Source organism: Tachypleus tridentatus, chromosome 10 (genome assembly GCF_004210375.1).
Source record: "Tachypleus tridentatus isolate NWPU-2018 chromosome 10, ASM421037v1, whole genome shotgun sequence".
Lineage (NCBI taxonomy): Eukaryota > Metazoa > Arthropoda > Merostomata > Xiphosura > Limulidae > Tachypleus > Tachypleus tridentatus.
The window spans coordinates 63,382,044-63,396,083 of NC_134834.1; the positions used below are offsets into that span (position 1 = coordinate 63,382,044).

General features: G+C 33.2%; 1 protein-coding gene and 1 long non-coding RNA gene across 2 annotated transcripts in view; one reads left to right on the forward strand and one right to left on the reverse strand.

Annotated features, from left to right (window-relative positions):
• Window positions 1-13,837, forward strand: part of LOC143229441 (uncharacterized) — a 68,798-nt gene extending 54,961 nt beyond the window's left edge. Inside the window, exons 3-4 of the long non-coding RNA XR_013015866.1 lie at window positions 10,927-10,998; window positions 11,602-13,837. This is a non-coding gene — a long non-coding RNA (uncharacterized LOC143229441). The remainder of the gene's footprint in view (window positions 1-10,926; window positions 10,999-11,601) is intronic.
• On the reverse strand, window positions 3,559-5,438 carry LOC143229440 (uncharacterized). The gene is made up of 2 exons (XM_076461774.1): window positions 5,282-5,438; window positions 3,559-4,992 (listed from the first exon to the last, which is right to left on the reverse strand). The coding sequence occupies exons 1-2, from the start codon at window positions 5,303-5,305 to the stop codon at window positions 4,051-4,053; spliced, it is 966 nt and encodes a 321-aa protein (XP_076317889.1). The 5' UTR covers window positions 5,306-5,438; the 3' UTR covers window positions 3,559-4,050.
• Window positions 13,838-14,040: the final 203 nt, after the last annotated feature.

The window sequence follows — 14,040 nt, forward strand, 5'->3', positions numbered from 1 at the left end:
GAAAAACTATAACACTATGTAACACAAATTTTGTTCCTGGATAGTATGTGTTATTTCTTAATTGCTTATATTGTAATACTACAGAAAATGGCCATTATTCTCTTCAAACTTTGCTTTTGTAACCTGGATAATGAAATTTAGAAATTAACCTAGTTTCTATGTAAAAATGGGCAAACTTGCACATTTTCATTTACATAAGGTCTGAATAAAACAACATATGAACCAAGATTTACATGTATTTAATTTAAGTTATAGAAAAATGTTTAGAATTGAGAAGTTTTTCGAGATTTGCGACTGTAATTTAAATCACTTTCACGTATCAACCCCCAAATATAGTCTCTCATCATATTTTCGTTATACGCTCCTTGGTAGTGGCGTTTAAAGTCCAGTATATCTTGGTGGAAGCGCTCGTTTTGCTCCTCTAAGTATGTTCCTATGTTTTCCTTGAATTTATCAAGATGAGTATCAAGGATATGGACTTTCAGGGATATCCTGCAGCCCATTTTGCCGTAGTTCTTCACCAGAGCCTCAACCAGTTCCACATAATTTTCGGCCTTGTGATTGACCGAACCACTGCGACAAAGCTTCCCCAAACTTTTCCTCCTTCCTAATGAGCGTCATGGGGAATTCTGTGCACTCCAGGATCTTCTTTATTTGTGGTCCAACAAAGACACCAGCTTTGACCTTTGCTTCAGACAGGGTACGGAAAAAAGTCTCGAAGGTACTTGAAGGCTGCAGACTCCTTATCAGGAGCTGTGACAAATTGTTTCATAAGACCCAGTTTTATGTGCAATGATGAGAACAACACCTTCTGGAGGTTCACTCTTAACATTATGCCTCCCACAGCTAACTCGGTCCGTTGTGGCCAGTGCTTTCTGTTGTAGTGCGCTGCGGTGTCCCTTCTGTCCTAAAGGTAAAGATAACAGGGAAACTTGATAAAGCCTCCTTGGAAACCCATCAGGAATGCCACCATTTTGAAGTCCTCGATAACCTCCCAGTCATACTCATCATACTTCAAGGCTTCCAGCAAGGTTTTGACGTTGTTGTATTCCTCTTTGAGATGCACCGAATGAGCTAGGGGAAGATATGGATACTTATTCCCGTTATGGAGCAGCACAACTTTGAGGCTCCTGGATGAGTTATCAATGAAGGGGCGCCACTCGTTCGGGTTACAGGCAATTTCAATTTCCTCGCGCAGACCGGATACATTGTAGCAGAAGCAGAGCTCAAAAAAATGAAATAGGTGCATTGAAGCAGATGATATGTCAAAGAAATATGGAAAAGGTGAAGAGAATTTGTCTTTCTGATGTTCATATACTATACATAGCAATGTTTAAACTCGTGGTGTTAATTTTTACAGGTTGTTTTAAGTTTTTACATTTAATAATCGTTATATGTACTATTTTCACATGTATTGATTTATACTACATTCTCAAGAGGTACAGGAGCTTGATACTGGTTAATCTCCTTCATTGGAAGTATATCATCTGTTTAGTCAAGCACAGTTTTTCTTACTGGTTTTTGAATTTCGCGCATAGCTACACGCGGGCTATCTGCACTAGCCGTCCCTAATTTCGCAATGTAAGACTAGAGGCAAAGAAGCTAGTCATCACAACCCACCGCCAACTCTTGGGATACTCTTTTACCAACAGATAGTGGAATTTACCCTTTACATTATAACGCCCCCACGTCTGAAAAGACAAGCATATTTGGTATGACTTGGATTCGAACCCGTTACCCTCAGATTACGAGTGCTTTAAACACCTAGTCATGCCGGGCCTTTTCGTAATTTAGCCATCAATAATCAGCCAATAGCAAGATTTTTTACCCTTGTTTTCAAATAATTTGTACAGAATATATATTATACTAAGGACATTTTTGACTTGTCAATGGCTTAAAACAGACAAGTTTTAATGATAATATTTATTGCACTACTTTTCATATCGAGTCATTGCTTACAAAACATCTTCTAGATTAAACCGTTATTTGATTTTTTTCTAACCTTGTATTCGGTGAGAATAAAACTATACATGGTGTAACCAAATAAGTGTTTAAAACATTTTTATACTTTGTGATGAAATAATCACATTTTCTATGTAAAGGTAAAATTCTACGACAGATACATGAAGTGGATATTGACTTCAGCCTCGTTTCTGATTTTAATAACTTTTTTTCGTGCTCCCATGAAAGAGTTTGTTAAAGTCTTGTTATTATCATGTTTGGTATTGAAAATCAACAGAATGACAAACTTGTTAGGTGTTCGTGTCTTCAATAACCAAGGTATGCTTACAGTAGAGTGTATTGTAAACCAACTTTTACTAGACTTTATTCACATTTTAATATTTAAAGGAAATGTGGTTAAAATCATGTTAAGCAAAGTGTTAAAGATATCAGGAAATATAAACCTTTCTGAAGCAGATGTTGAAAACCTTAAACAAACGCTTCTAAAATATTTCCTGTGTTTTTTCCCTAAATAAAGGAATTCATGGCAAAACAACAAAATAATCCATCTGTTGTTATCAATTCCAAAGAAAAGTGTTCCTTTGGTAATATCCTGCGAAGGCATTTATTTCATGTATTATTGAGAGAAACAACGAAGAAAAATATTTAGTAGCTACATTTAGAAGTTTATTTAAAATGTTTCCTTAAATCAGAGTGTAAGTTAAACGGAATCTTCAAATTTAAAGACTAACAACATCCATTGAATACTTTACTAGTGTTATATGAGTTCACATGTCAGACGCGTAACAAGGGATATGTTGGATCAACCACTAGAAATTTATGACATTGAATCGAATAAAGTTTACAACACTGGAAGTTTAAACGATTGTGATCTATGCTACCTTCTATTTCTTCTGCACCATCTTCAATTCCCGGTAAGGTTTCGAACACAGAACATAAGAATATTTTGATATAAATCCACGAAGAATAGCTATTAACCGGTAAATGAGTACGCTTCCACTACATTTTCAGTTATAAATATATAGAAAAAAAAACATGAACTTTTATCACTAACTAATAATTGAATATGAAATTAATTTGGTTTGTAAACTAATCACTAAATTATTAACTATATATATAATATATATATATAAATATTTGAGGTTTGTGAATATTATATATAAAATGGAGCAGGAAAATTGTATAAAGGATCTATATTTTTAAACATGTCGTAAGCCACTTGTATATAATGTATATTTTATAGCCCTGTATTTGGATTTTCCGTTTGTCAAAAAAGAAAAAATAGCGAGTTCCTACCTAGTAAATTTGAAATTATTCTGATATTTTCTCATCAAATGTGTAAATTTGAAAAGAAAATTGTTAAAAACATGTTACATTTCATGCGAAGAAAGTAAATATCAGCACAGTAAAACAGATAATGACATGTTTATAAAACATGCCTAAGAAATGTTATAATTGGAAATTCGTTTTCTTTACAAGAACACTCAATGAAAGATATTTCTATAGACACATAGAGACCAACTCATGGTTGTACTTAAAATAAACACACTTAAATGTCTTATTTGATGTTGCATGAAAACAAACAAAACATTTCATAGAACATTTTTATTGAGACACCATCCATTAAAACTATACATCATATGTTCTTTATGCATTCGAAAAGTTTGAAAACGAACACTAAGCTGAGTAATTACTTTCACATAAAATCTAAACTTGTGTGGGTTCACATAGTTTGTTGTTTTTATTAACATATTTAAACAAAACAAACGATCAGCTAATAATAATATAAGGAGAATATTCAACCCAAAAAAGAATACATTCTGCAAAGTTACAACTAAAAATACAATACAAAACGTTGCTTCATGGCTAGAAATTCGACGACAGAAAATTAGATTTTAAAAGTTTACAGATACCAAGCTGTTTCAAGTAAAGTTCTAAACATGTTAAGTAGAAAAGTAAAACTTCAAGGTACCCGTTGCACTGTACAAATTACTAAACCCCCTTCATACTATTGCTGTCAAGAACTCAAGTACTTTACTCCAATATTTTACATCTATCATGCTATAAGTCGAAATAAATTACGATAGTTTATTGCTTTGTCTTGTCATACACTATTCTATACCCAGTTGGACTCTTAGCATAGTCGTCAGGATGTCTTGAGATTAAATACACGTTTTTAGTACCAGCGTAACCATGGCCATAACCACCCTTACCGTGTCCTCCACCTCCATGACCACCAGTTTGATGTCCACTGTAACTTCCTTTCTTATATCCTCCTCCACCTTGCTTGTAACCATAGCCGTCCTTATAATACTTGCCGCCATTTTTATGATCATCACCGTAATAGTTGTCGTAGCCACCTTTTCCGTATTTGTGATAGTCGTCCCCGTATTTCTTCTTGTCGTGATATTTTTTGTCATCATATTTCTTGTATTTTTTACCTGCATGATGATCATAGTAGTCGTGGAAGTCCTTGTATTTCTTACCGTAGTCCTTGTCTTTATAGTCATCGTAGTACAACTTCTTGTCTCCAAATTCTTCCTTGTGGTAGACATTCTTGAAGCCATATTTCTTATGGCCATAATCTTTGTAGTAATCGCCTCCAAATTTACCCCCTTTATTTCCTCTGCCTCCATAATGATCTGCTCCGTACTTTTTTCCATGGTGTCCTCCGTCCTTGTAGTATCCGTGCTTATCCCTACCATACTTGTCGTAATAACGACCCCCCTTGTCATATTTGTGTTTTCCTCCATAATCATCATAGCCCTTGTAGTCCTTCCCTCCATGTTTGTACTGACCGCCGTAATCTCCGTAGCCTGTAGCACCCCTGTGCGACTTTTCATAACCGTGTCCTACGGGACCACCATAACCATAACCTGCTCCTCCGTGTCCGCCGTGGCCAGTTGCTGCTACTTGAAGATCAACTTTTTTGCTTTCTGCTATGTCGAGGTCATCATAACTAGCAATACCTTCGGTGTCTTCATCGGCCAATGTCACTGATACCAGTAGGAGAAAGAGCCCAGTCGTAATCTGAAATGAAATATTTCAGTAAAAATATAAATGTTAACAATGCAAATATATATGGAACTAAACAACGGATGAATCATTGTTTTGTTTCCTGATTGTAATTTGACTGAAAGTAATAGTGATAAAGTTATTTCAATTTTGGTAAACTAAAAATAATGGTTTAAAGGAATTTAAGATTATTTACGCAAACGTTTTTGTAATTGTATGACTTACAGAATATTTAGTAATTGTTTACACTTATAGTTTTGAAAATTACACGTTTATTTTGAATTTTCATTTATTATTAACTTACCCAGAGGGCCCTCGTCAACTTCATTTTTATTTAATGGTAGTTGAAAACCAGATGATGAAAGCAAGTTTCTACAGCTTTGTAAAGTATAAGCTTCACCTCTATTATTACTCTGAATTGCGTCTTTTCTTGACGCCAACCTTGGCTTGCTCTGCAACAGAAGCTATGGAGACAGGTTTAAATACGCTGCATTTAATGGGACGTCCCTCGAAGAACAGCGTAGGATGGTACGTTTCAGAAAACATGCGCTAGTTCTAAACATGTCCAGCCTCCTGGCTATCAACCGGCACATAAAAACATTCTAAGAAAATAGATTTTTTTTTTCCGATTGAAAAGAATACAAAATATATCACTAATACACTGAGCTTATCTGTGGTGAGAGGGGGCCGTCCATTCGCACCCCAGTAGTGGTAGGCACAAGTCTGGAACAGAAAATATTTTAAGTCTATTAAATTTTTCTAACTTTTATTATCATTAATGGAATTTTATTATAAAGATATTCACATGTTGTGATCTAAACTTGTTGTGAGAAAATACGACTGTATCTTTAATACATTACTTATTTTTAAAATCACTTTCCTTGCATCTTTTGATTTTCTTAGGTTAAGTCAGTTCTTCATGGAACCGTTAAATTGGATAAAACATAACAGATTGAAATATTACGACAAAAATTAAAATGTTTTGCAATCTCAACCAAAATTGTTGAACAGTAAGTGAGATTTAGGTATAATTAGAATCTATTTTCTACTTGTGACATCGGTTATAAAGAGAAACCTTTTAATACTTTTGTATCACATCTCTTTCTGATTAGTGAAAATTGCAAACAATAAATTGATGCGTTTTTATTTATTATGTTTTTAATGAAAATAATATGCCTGACTTTTATAATTGTTATTTAGAACGTTGTGTGACGTCACTTTCACAATTTCTTTTTCATTTGCTGTCTCGAGTTCATTATATTTCCTCCAGCAATCATTCTACGCTTTTTTTTTTTTTTTAGTGTAACTTACAACTTATAAGGCAAACACTGAGCAAACAGAAAATCTCATTCTTACCTGTATTCAACAAAGGATAATCACTAGCTGTCAGCAGAGGAGATTTTGTATTGTTTTACTAAGAGTACTGACTAGAAGAGTTTGGAGAAGTATTATAGTAGAATAATAATAAACGGATATCTAATTAATTATAGAAAATATGCACATTTGTAACATCTTAAATAGGACGTCTTGGACTAACAATTCTACAGCACTAACTGCTTTTGTATGTATTTATTTAAAATCAAAATATTTTTGAAAATTATGATTTGACGGATACAGTGATGTAAGGATAGACGACTCATACGTCTAGTAAATTGTTGGAAATAAAGTTTATACCTTTATATATTTGCTTTTCAGATTAATATAAAACTGAGGATAAAAATCTGGCGTTAGAAATGCTAACAGTCATAGATATATTTAAGTGTTTTTCCTTAGAATTACTACCAGTCCCTAATTTAGCAGAGTAAGACTAGAAGGAAGTCAGCTAGTCATCACCACCCATAGCCAACTCTTGAGCTACTCTTTTACCGACGAATAGTGGGATTAACCGTTACATTGTAACGTCCTTACGGCTGTAAGGGCAAGCATGTTTGGTGTGACGGGCATTCGAACTCGCGACCTTCAGATTATGAGTCAAATGCCTTAACCACTTGGCCATGCAGGGACCTTCTTCCATTGATAATGTGGTTGCTTGACTCGCTTCTAGAATAAGAAAACTGTCTAACTGGTTCTTAATTCTTCTTAATGGTAATAGTAAAGTTAATTCAAATAATAGTTATAGTTGTTTACAATAAAGAAATAATATCCTTACTTTCAAAATCCAAATTGTAAATGTTTTAAAATAAACTTGATAATAATTAAAATTAACCTATTTATATAGTTCGCAACAAAGCACTTGTGCATGAAATTAATGATATAAATAGCATTTATGCCATTACTGTGTCTATGGTTTTGCGACCGACCTTGGGAACTTTGGTATTGGGCGAAAGACCTGGATGTGGTTGACATATTATGTAGTGTATTCATCTTTATTTTCTCTAACAAGTTCTTAGAACTAATAAGCTGTTTAATACTTTGTCAATATGGCGATCTTTTGAAGAACATATATATTTTATTTGATAAATTGTTTAGGCAGATGATTCATGATGAAATTTAGTTGAATGAACGACAACTGCCTGTTGTAGCAACACAAATATAGTGGACGACGTTTCAAATGTCTTGTGTTTCGACAACAGGCACTTGCTATCCATTTAACTATATTTCATTTATGTTCTGGTCGTGGTTACTGCGCTTAAAAATGTATTTAATATCTAAATTCTTGTTGAATGAAATTTGAAAAAAGAGCGCAATTTTAATAAAAAGTAATGAAATCAAATTTCTATCAGACTTTTTTACTTCACATTTCAGGAGTAACGTTTCAGATTGGAAATTGTATTCACTCTTTTTAACTCTAGGGTATTTGTTAAGAAGGTCAGAAACATAGTAATAATTGTACATTATGAGTTTCCTGGTATCAAATGGTTTTCAGTTTTAAGGTGAAATTTAACTTGGCATCTTATTAACAGAACGAACAAGACAAAAATAAGGTAAACGCTTTAGAACACAATGTGATCCATTTCATTGTTAGTTGGAATGCTTAGTTATGTTGGTTTATTAGACATGCAATTCATTAACAAACTTCTTCCATATTACCTAAACCACTAGTTCTTTAGTTACTGTCCTCTCTTTCATGTTGGAATTACAATCAAGTTAGCATCGTTACAATAACAAACTTATATAATTTTTAACAACAAATCTCTCAAAGCATGAGCCCTCTCTTGTTAGCAAAAATATCCCTAATAGTGTTTACTCAGCTTATAAAAGTGCTAATTAATAACAGTTTGATGAAGCTCAGAGCTCTACGTCTGTTATATTAATATAAGTTACCTGTGATCTTCTGCGGAGTTCAAGCCCCCCTCCATGATTTACAGAAATACAATGTACCTATCAAGTTACTCTATTGCCTTCAATTCTTTTTTTTAAATTTACATTAAAGGGAAGGTATTCGAACACAGACACGTTTGGACACTTGCCAGTGGTATCTTTACGCTTGTACCAAGTTTAGTCACCATTAGGTGTATGAACACAGTTCAAACATAGAGCCCCCGGAATCTCTAAGAAAGACAGAAACACAAAATCCGATACCAGATACGGATTCAGATACGGCGACCTTTTCATGCGTTTTAGTTCCCTTACCAACCCCTTACTATAAAGTGTTGCATCAAATAGTTAAGGGTATCCGAATTCGTTTGTTAAATTTGTTTCTGCAAGTTGACCATCTGTGAAGGGAGTTAGCTAGAGGTACATACATACAGAGCTGGAAGCTGCATTTGTAATCTGAGAATCGCGGGTTCGAATCCCCGTCGCCCCAAACATACTCGCCTTTTCAGCCGTGGGAGCGTTAAAATGTGATGGTCAATCCCACTATTCATTGGTGAAAGAGTAGCTCAAGAGTTGGTGGTGGGTGGTGATGACTAGCTGCCTTCCCTCTAGTCTTACACTGTTAAATTAGGAACGGCTAGCGCATATAGCCCTCCATTTGTTATCTAATAATGAATCTGAAACATCTTGCAACTCTGCAGTTAAAAATAATAGTTATTTAATATTGTGTTTTCTTTTGGCTTTTTTAAAAAAGTGGTTATAATATAATTAATCGGAAGTCGGGATTTGCTATTTTTAACGCAATCCTTCCTCATGATTTTATTCACTTGTTTAACTTCAGAAGGCCCGGCATGACCAGGTGGTTGAGGCACTCGACTCATAATCTGAGGGTCGTGGGTTTGAATCCCCGTCACACCACACATGGGGGTGTTGTAATGTGACGGTCAATCCTACTATTCATTGGTAAAAGAGTAGCCCAAGAGTTGGCGGTGGGTGATGATGACGAGTTGCCTTCCTTCTAGAGTTATACCACTAGCGCAGATAACCCTCGCGTAACTTTGGGCGAAATTAAAACAAACAAACAAGCTGAAACAATTTAAAATACACTAATTTATTTAACAACAAACTCAGACAAATATGCCATTAAATTTTATCCTTACAGCCATTGTCACAAATAAGGTCTAGAACAGTGTTCAAGGAGCCTTCTTGTTTGTGAAGAGATACCTAATCATGCTTGATTAACACTTGCTTCCTTAAGTACGTTTCGAAAATTTGATAAGCGTTTCGGTTTCATTCATAGCTAAATTACAATGATGCATTTTCGTAGTCAATAACTATGTAATAACTGTTCACTTGCTTGTTTTAATACTTGCTTTAAATACATATATATGTTATTACAATACATATTTTTAAGAAAGAGCAGTATCATATCATACATTTGTAGCTATATGTAGTAGGGCCTGATATTTTTACTCTTAGTATTACGAAAACTGTAATTTATATAAGATAACTGGAGAAAGTTATTACACAGTTTGCTGAGATGCTTTCTCTACGTTGTATCGTTTAAAGAAACTCAGAGTGCTTGTTAAGGGATTCAGTATTGAATACGATTCTATAACTGACTGAGTACTAACTCTATAATAGTTGACTGTACACTTTTAGATTCGCTGCTGAGGAAAAGATTATTTTATATTAAAGGACATTTTCTCCTCAAAATAATATTAATAAAGAAACATCCTTTCTATCTATATTAATACTAGATAGAATGTTTTAGTCACACTTTCTTTGCTCATATCGGATTTGTTGCGTAACGTGATATGAAACTGGACAATCCACGCATTTTCGCGCATGAAATACAGAAGATTCACTCACTGCAAGTTAATGAAATAAATATGGACTTGTTCCAAGTAAATACCACAAAATGTCTATTTTTCTCGTGTTATACATCAGTTGGTTGTATTATTATGTTACACTGAAAGGGGATACAAATAAAACATATGCGATATATAAATTGTGCATCAAAGTTTCATGCTTGTTTTCAAAATTAAAATATACTTTTGTTGTTGATTCCAAATTTCTTAGTTAAAGAGGAATACAATATCCACGTTTTTGTTGTACTATAGAAGTATGGTTTGTGTATTTCTTAAGTCTTACACAATAGTTAAAATGTGGACTTTACACACAAAGACACTGTTAATTTACTCTAACTTCTATAGGACAGTAACTTGCTGGACCTTAACTGTGAATGTAGTAAAACTGCTTCATAGAAGTTAGTGTTGGAAACTTAACATAACATATTGTTTGAAGCTTTTCAAAATAACATTGACAACACACGGTAGAAGGTCTTCGGTGAGGCACTGTCATACCTGATACCGTTTCATCACATAATATCTTTAGTTAAAACCAAGACTTAAAATCAACGTTTTTAGAATTTTCTCGATGCAATGAAAGTCTACATAAATTTATTTTAGAGAAAAAGGCACTGTTATTAGTGAATGTTTTACAGCACACACTTTTAATTATCTTCAACTTAAATATAACGTTCAAAATTCTCTGACTTTCCTCCAAATGATATCAACTCGAGGTTACAGCTAAAACACAGAGTAAGTTGATGGCATTGTTTTGCATATCTATCCAAGTAACGGTTGATGATCTTAACGTATTACTAATCAACGTTTTTGTTTCTTTTAGGATAAAGCAACAGTGGACTACCTGCTGTGTCCACCGCAGAGAATCGAGTCAAGGAGTTTAACGTTATAAAAAGTAAACTTTAAATTGTTAATTTATCTTTTTTTGAATAATTGTCTAAACATTTTCAAATGATTAATACTACATTAGCAGAGACAGTCCTTTATAACTTTGTCGGTATAATACTATAGGTAGATACTGTAATTATAATATGTTATATTGTTTGACCAAGAGCACCAGTGGTGAGGCATTACCCTTTACAACGATCAGACAAATAAGCGAATGACAGTTAAGTGATCTGTTTTTAAGAAAGTAATCACTGATAAACTGTGATACTTATATTTAGAATAGTAATTACATGTATTTTTTTAGTTTATTCATTTTTTCTGTTAAAAAGTAAGTAGAATATTGATATATCTTGATTGCCCTTTTATGGAACCAACATATCCAGGCGATATCTGGATATACAGGACTTATAGATCAACTTTCCGTAGAAGTTAGAGAAAGAGGGAAAGATAAGTGAGAAATGACCAAAATTATTATTATTATAACCGTAAGAAATGCCAATAAGGAATATATAACTTGTTGATTCGTTGGTGGCCTGAAAATGCCGGAGTTAGGACTATGTTTGAAAATAAGTTGAGTAACAAGATTTTTTTATTTTCTTTTTCTTCGCAGATTTATCCATGTTTCATCCGTTAGAATTTTTGTATTAATTAGTAGACATTTTTGAAACTAGTCTTTAATATCAAAATTATTTGGTGACGTCCAATCACCTGAAGAGAAAGAGTTACTTGAGAAAGTGAAAACCAAAAACTGTGTTAACAAGAAGACAAAACCCATTCTATCATGTTCACAGCAGATCTGCACAAGAGAATTCTAGAAAATATCATAAATGTCTCCTCAAACTTCGCGCATCATTCAACATAAGATCAAAAACTGTTTATTTCTATTTCAAAGTTAAGAAAACATTCCTTTGCTCGAATGTTTAAAACCATATTTTCCTCACTTAATGAGTACGACGTCCTTAATACAATGTGGAGTATATTATATATATTTGATAATTATTAAAAATTTATGAGTCAAAAGATGGCGATTATAAGCAGACTGACAAGTAATTTGTTTCTGTTAAAATATGGATTTTCTTTAATCAGTTCTCTCGTGATTTCAAAAATATTTGGTTAATTATTTTAACCTAGTTAATTGCACTAACTTACAGATTTCTATTAATATTAACAATAACGTTTGTTAGATTCGTTTGTCGAGGGCTTGTAAGTATCCTTTAACGCATACCACGTTAATTGTGAACACTTTAAAAGACATTCCTCTATTTTTTACATACTTTAGGGTAAAAACTGATAGCAGGACTTCTGTAACCGAACGCTTAGTTTATAATTTTGAACCAATTGAATATCATTACACCATGTACAGTGATTAAATTTGGATTTTGATACAGGAGAAACTTAGTTTCGTGATCCCTTTACGTTCCAACCAAAAGAACAGGATCGATAATGACGTAAATAATCAAGAGTTGAAACTTCATTCTCAGACAATTCATCCCTGATTCTATGACATTTTGTGTATGCCTAAAAATCATGTATAAACCTGTATAAATGTTATCAAGACATAGATATCCCAAACTTTGAATTGATAGACTCTAATGAACAGCATCCACTATTAAAACTTGGACTAGTCTTGTCTTGCTAGAGGTTGAAATTTAAATTTGGCTGTAACTCTTTTACTGCACAAACGGAGTACTTTTGGTTTTTACGATAACAGAACACTTACAATGAGTCCTAGAATTTACAGTTCAAGCATGGTAATTATTTAATTCACCCTGGACCCCTCAGTCTTACTCCTCTTGATTATAGAGAATTTGGTCTATAGATAATAAGTGTATATTGTTGTAATATTATGCTTTATCAAATAAATAAATATAATTTCATACTATTATTTCTATATAGTGCATCACAGATTCAGTAGAAGTGAAAATTAATATTCTAACGTAGATATATCTGAAAACTGCCCAGAATTGCTTTTCCAACTTAAATGTTACTTAATTATCTGACAAAAATAACATTTATTTGTGTGTTTATGTGCCAATTGCATGTTGAAAATCGTTGACTCTGAGCTAATCTGATTATGTAAGTTTAGAATATCTATAGTCGCTCATAGGACAATGACTCTGATGGACAACTGTTTACCTTACAAGAACTTATAAAACATTTAAAAGTAAAGTTTTCTGTCCCATACTCTACCGTTACGAACTGCCACGGTTAACTGAATTTCATTGGAGTCTTCTCAATCTTTATAAAAGACATTCGAAAAGAATGGTGTCATCCAGGTACTGATATAGATTGTACAGAAACTTGACTTGGAAAAATTAATTGAATAAACTTCACGAGACAGCTGAACAGATCTCCACGATCATCGCAGTAACGTTAGTGTTTTTCAACCTCGCGAACAACTAGCATTTCCGGAACGTTTCTTATTTAAGTGTTGTATAGATTGTATTATTGGAAGCTCACAAACCTGTACATTATTAGCCAAACCTGTCTACACTATAAAGCATTGTCCTTGTAGGTGATTAGAGAGTCCACTAACCTTCGTTAAATTACAGTCTATTTCTTTGCTTTTTCATCCGTTTATAAAGTTATTTATTTGTTTTCTTAAGTAAATACTGAAAAGTTGATATAAAATTTGAAAACAAAAATTATGTAACCCGAAGTTTCTTATTACTCCACGTGTGACACACGTGAATGGATCCAAGTGACTTCTACTGTAAACATTTTCCACTTTCCAAACCCAGTCTTGAAGAACTGGTTTAAAGAAATCGGTGTGAAACAGTTCCTAAACACATTGCATGTAACAAAAACTGTTTCTCTAAAGTTAATTAATAAAAATAATACTTTTTTATATTATCATGTTTAATGATTCGTATCTGTTAATTCATTGAATTATAATTCATTAATTAGTAATGTTTATAAGTATGTTTCTTCTATTTATGTGTTTTAAGTTATAAGTTAATAAATATCTTCCACAACTCTACGTGACAAGATGGAGGACAATTTCAAAATTTGATGAATTATTTTGATCAAACTTAATGTTGAAGCAATA

What these genes read in the sequence shown, in the direction of transcription:
- LOC143229440 (XM_076461774.1), bottom strand. Translation starts at nt 5,305, where the DNA reads ATGAAGTTGACGAGGGCCCTCTGG. An exon ending in AGTTGACGAGGGCCCTCTGG is followed by an intron (nt 4,993 to 5,281) that starts GTAAGTTAATAA and finishes ATTTCATTTCAG; the next exon opens with ATTACGACTGGGCTCTTTCT.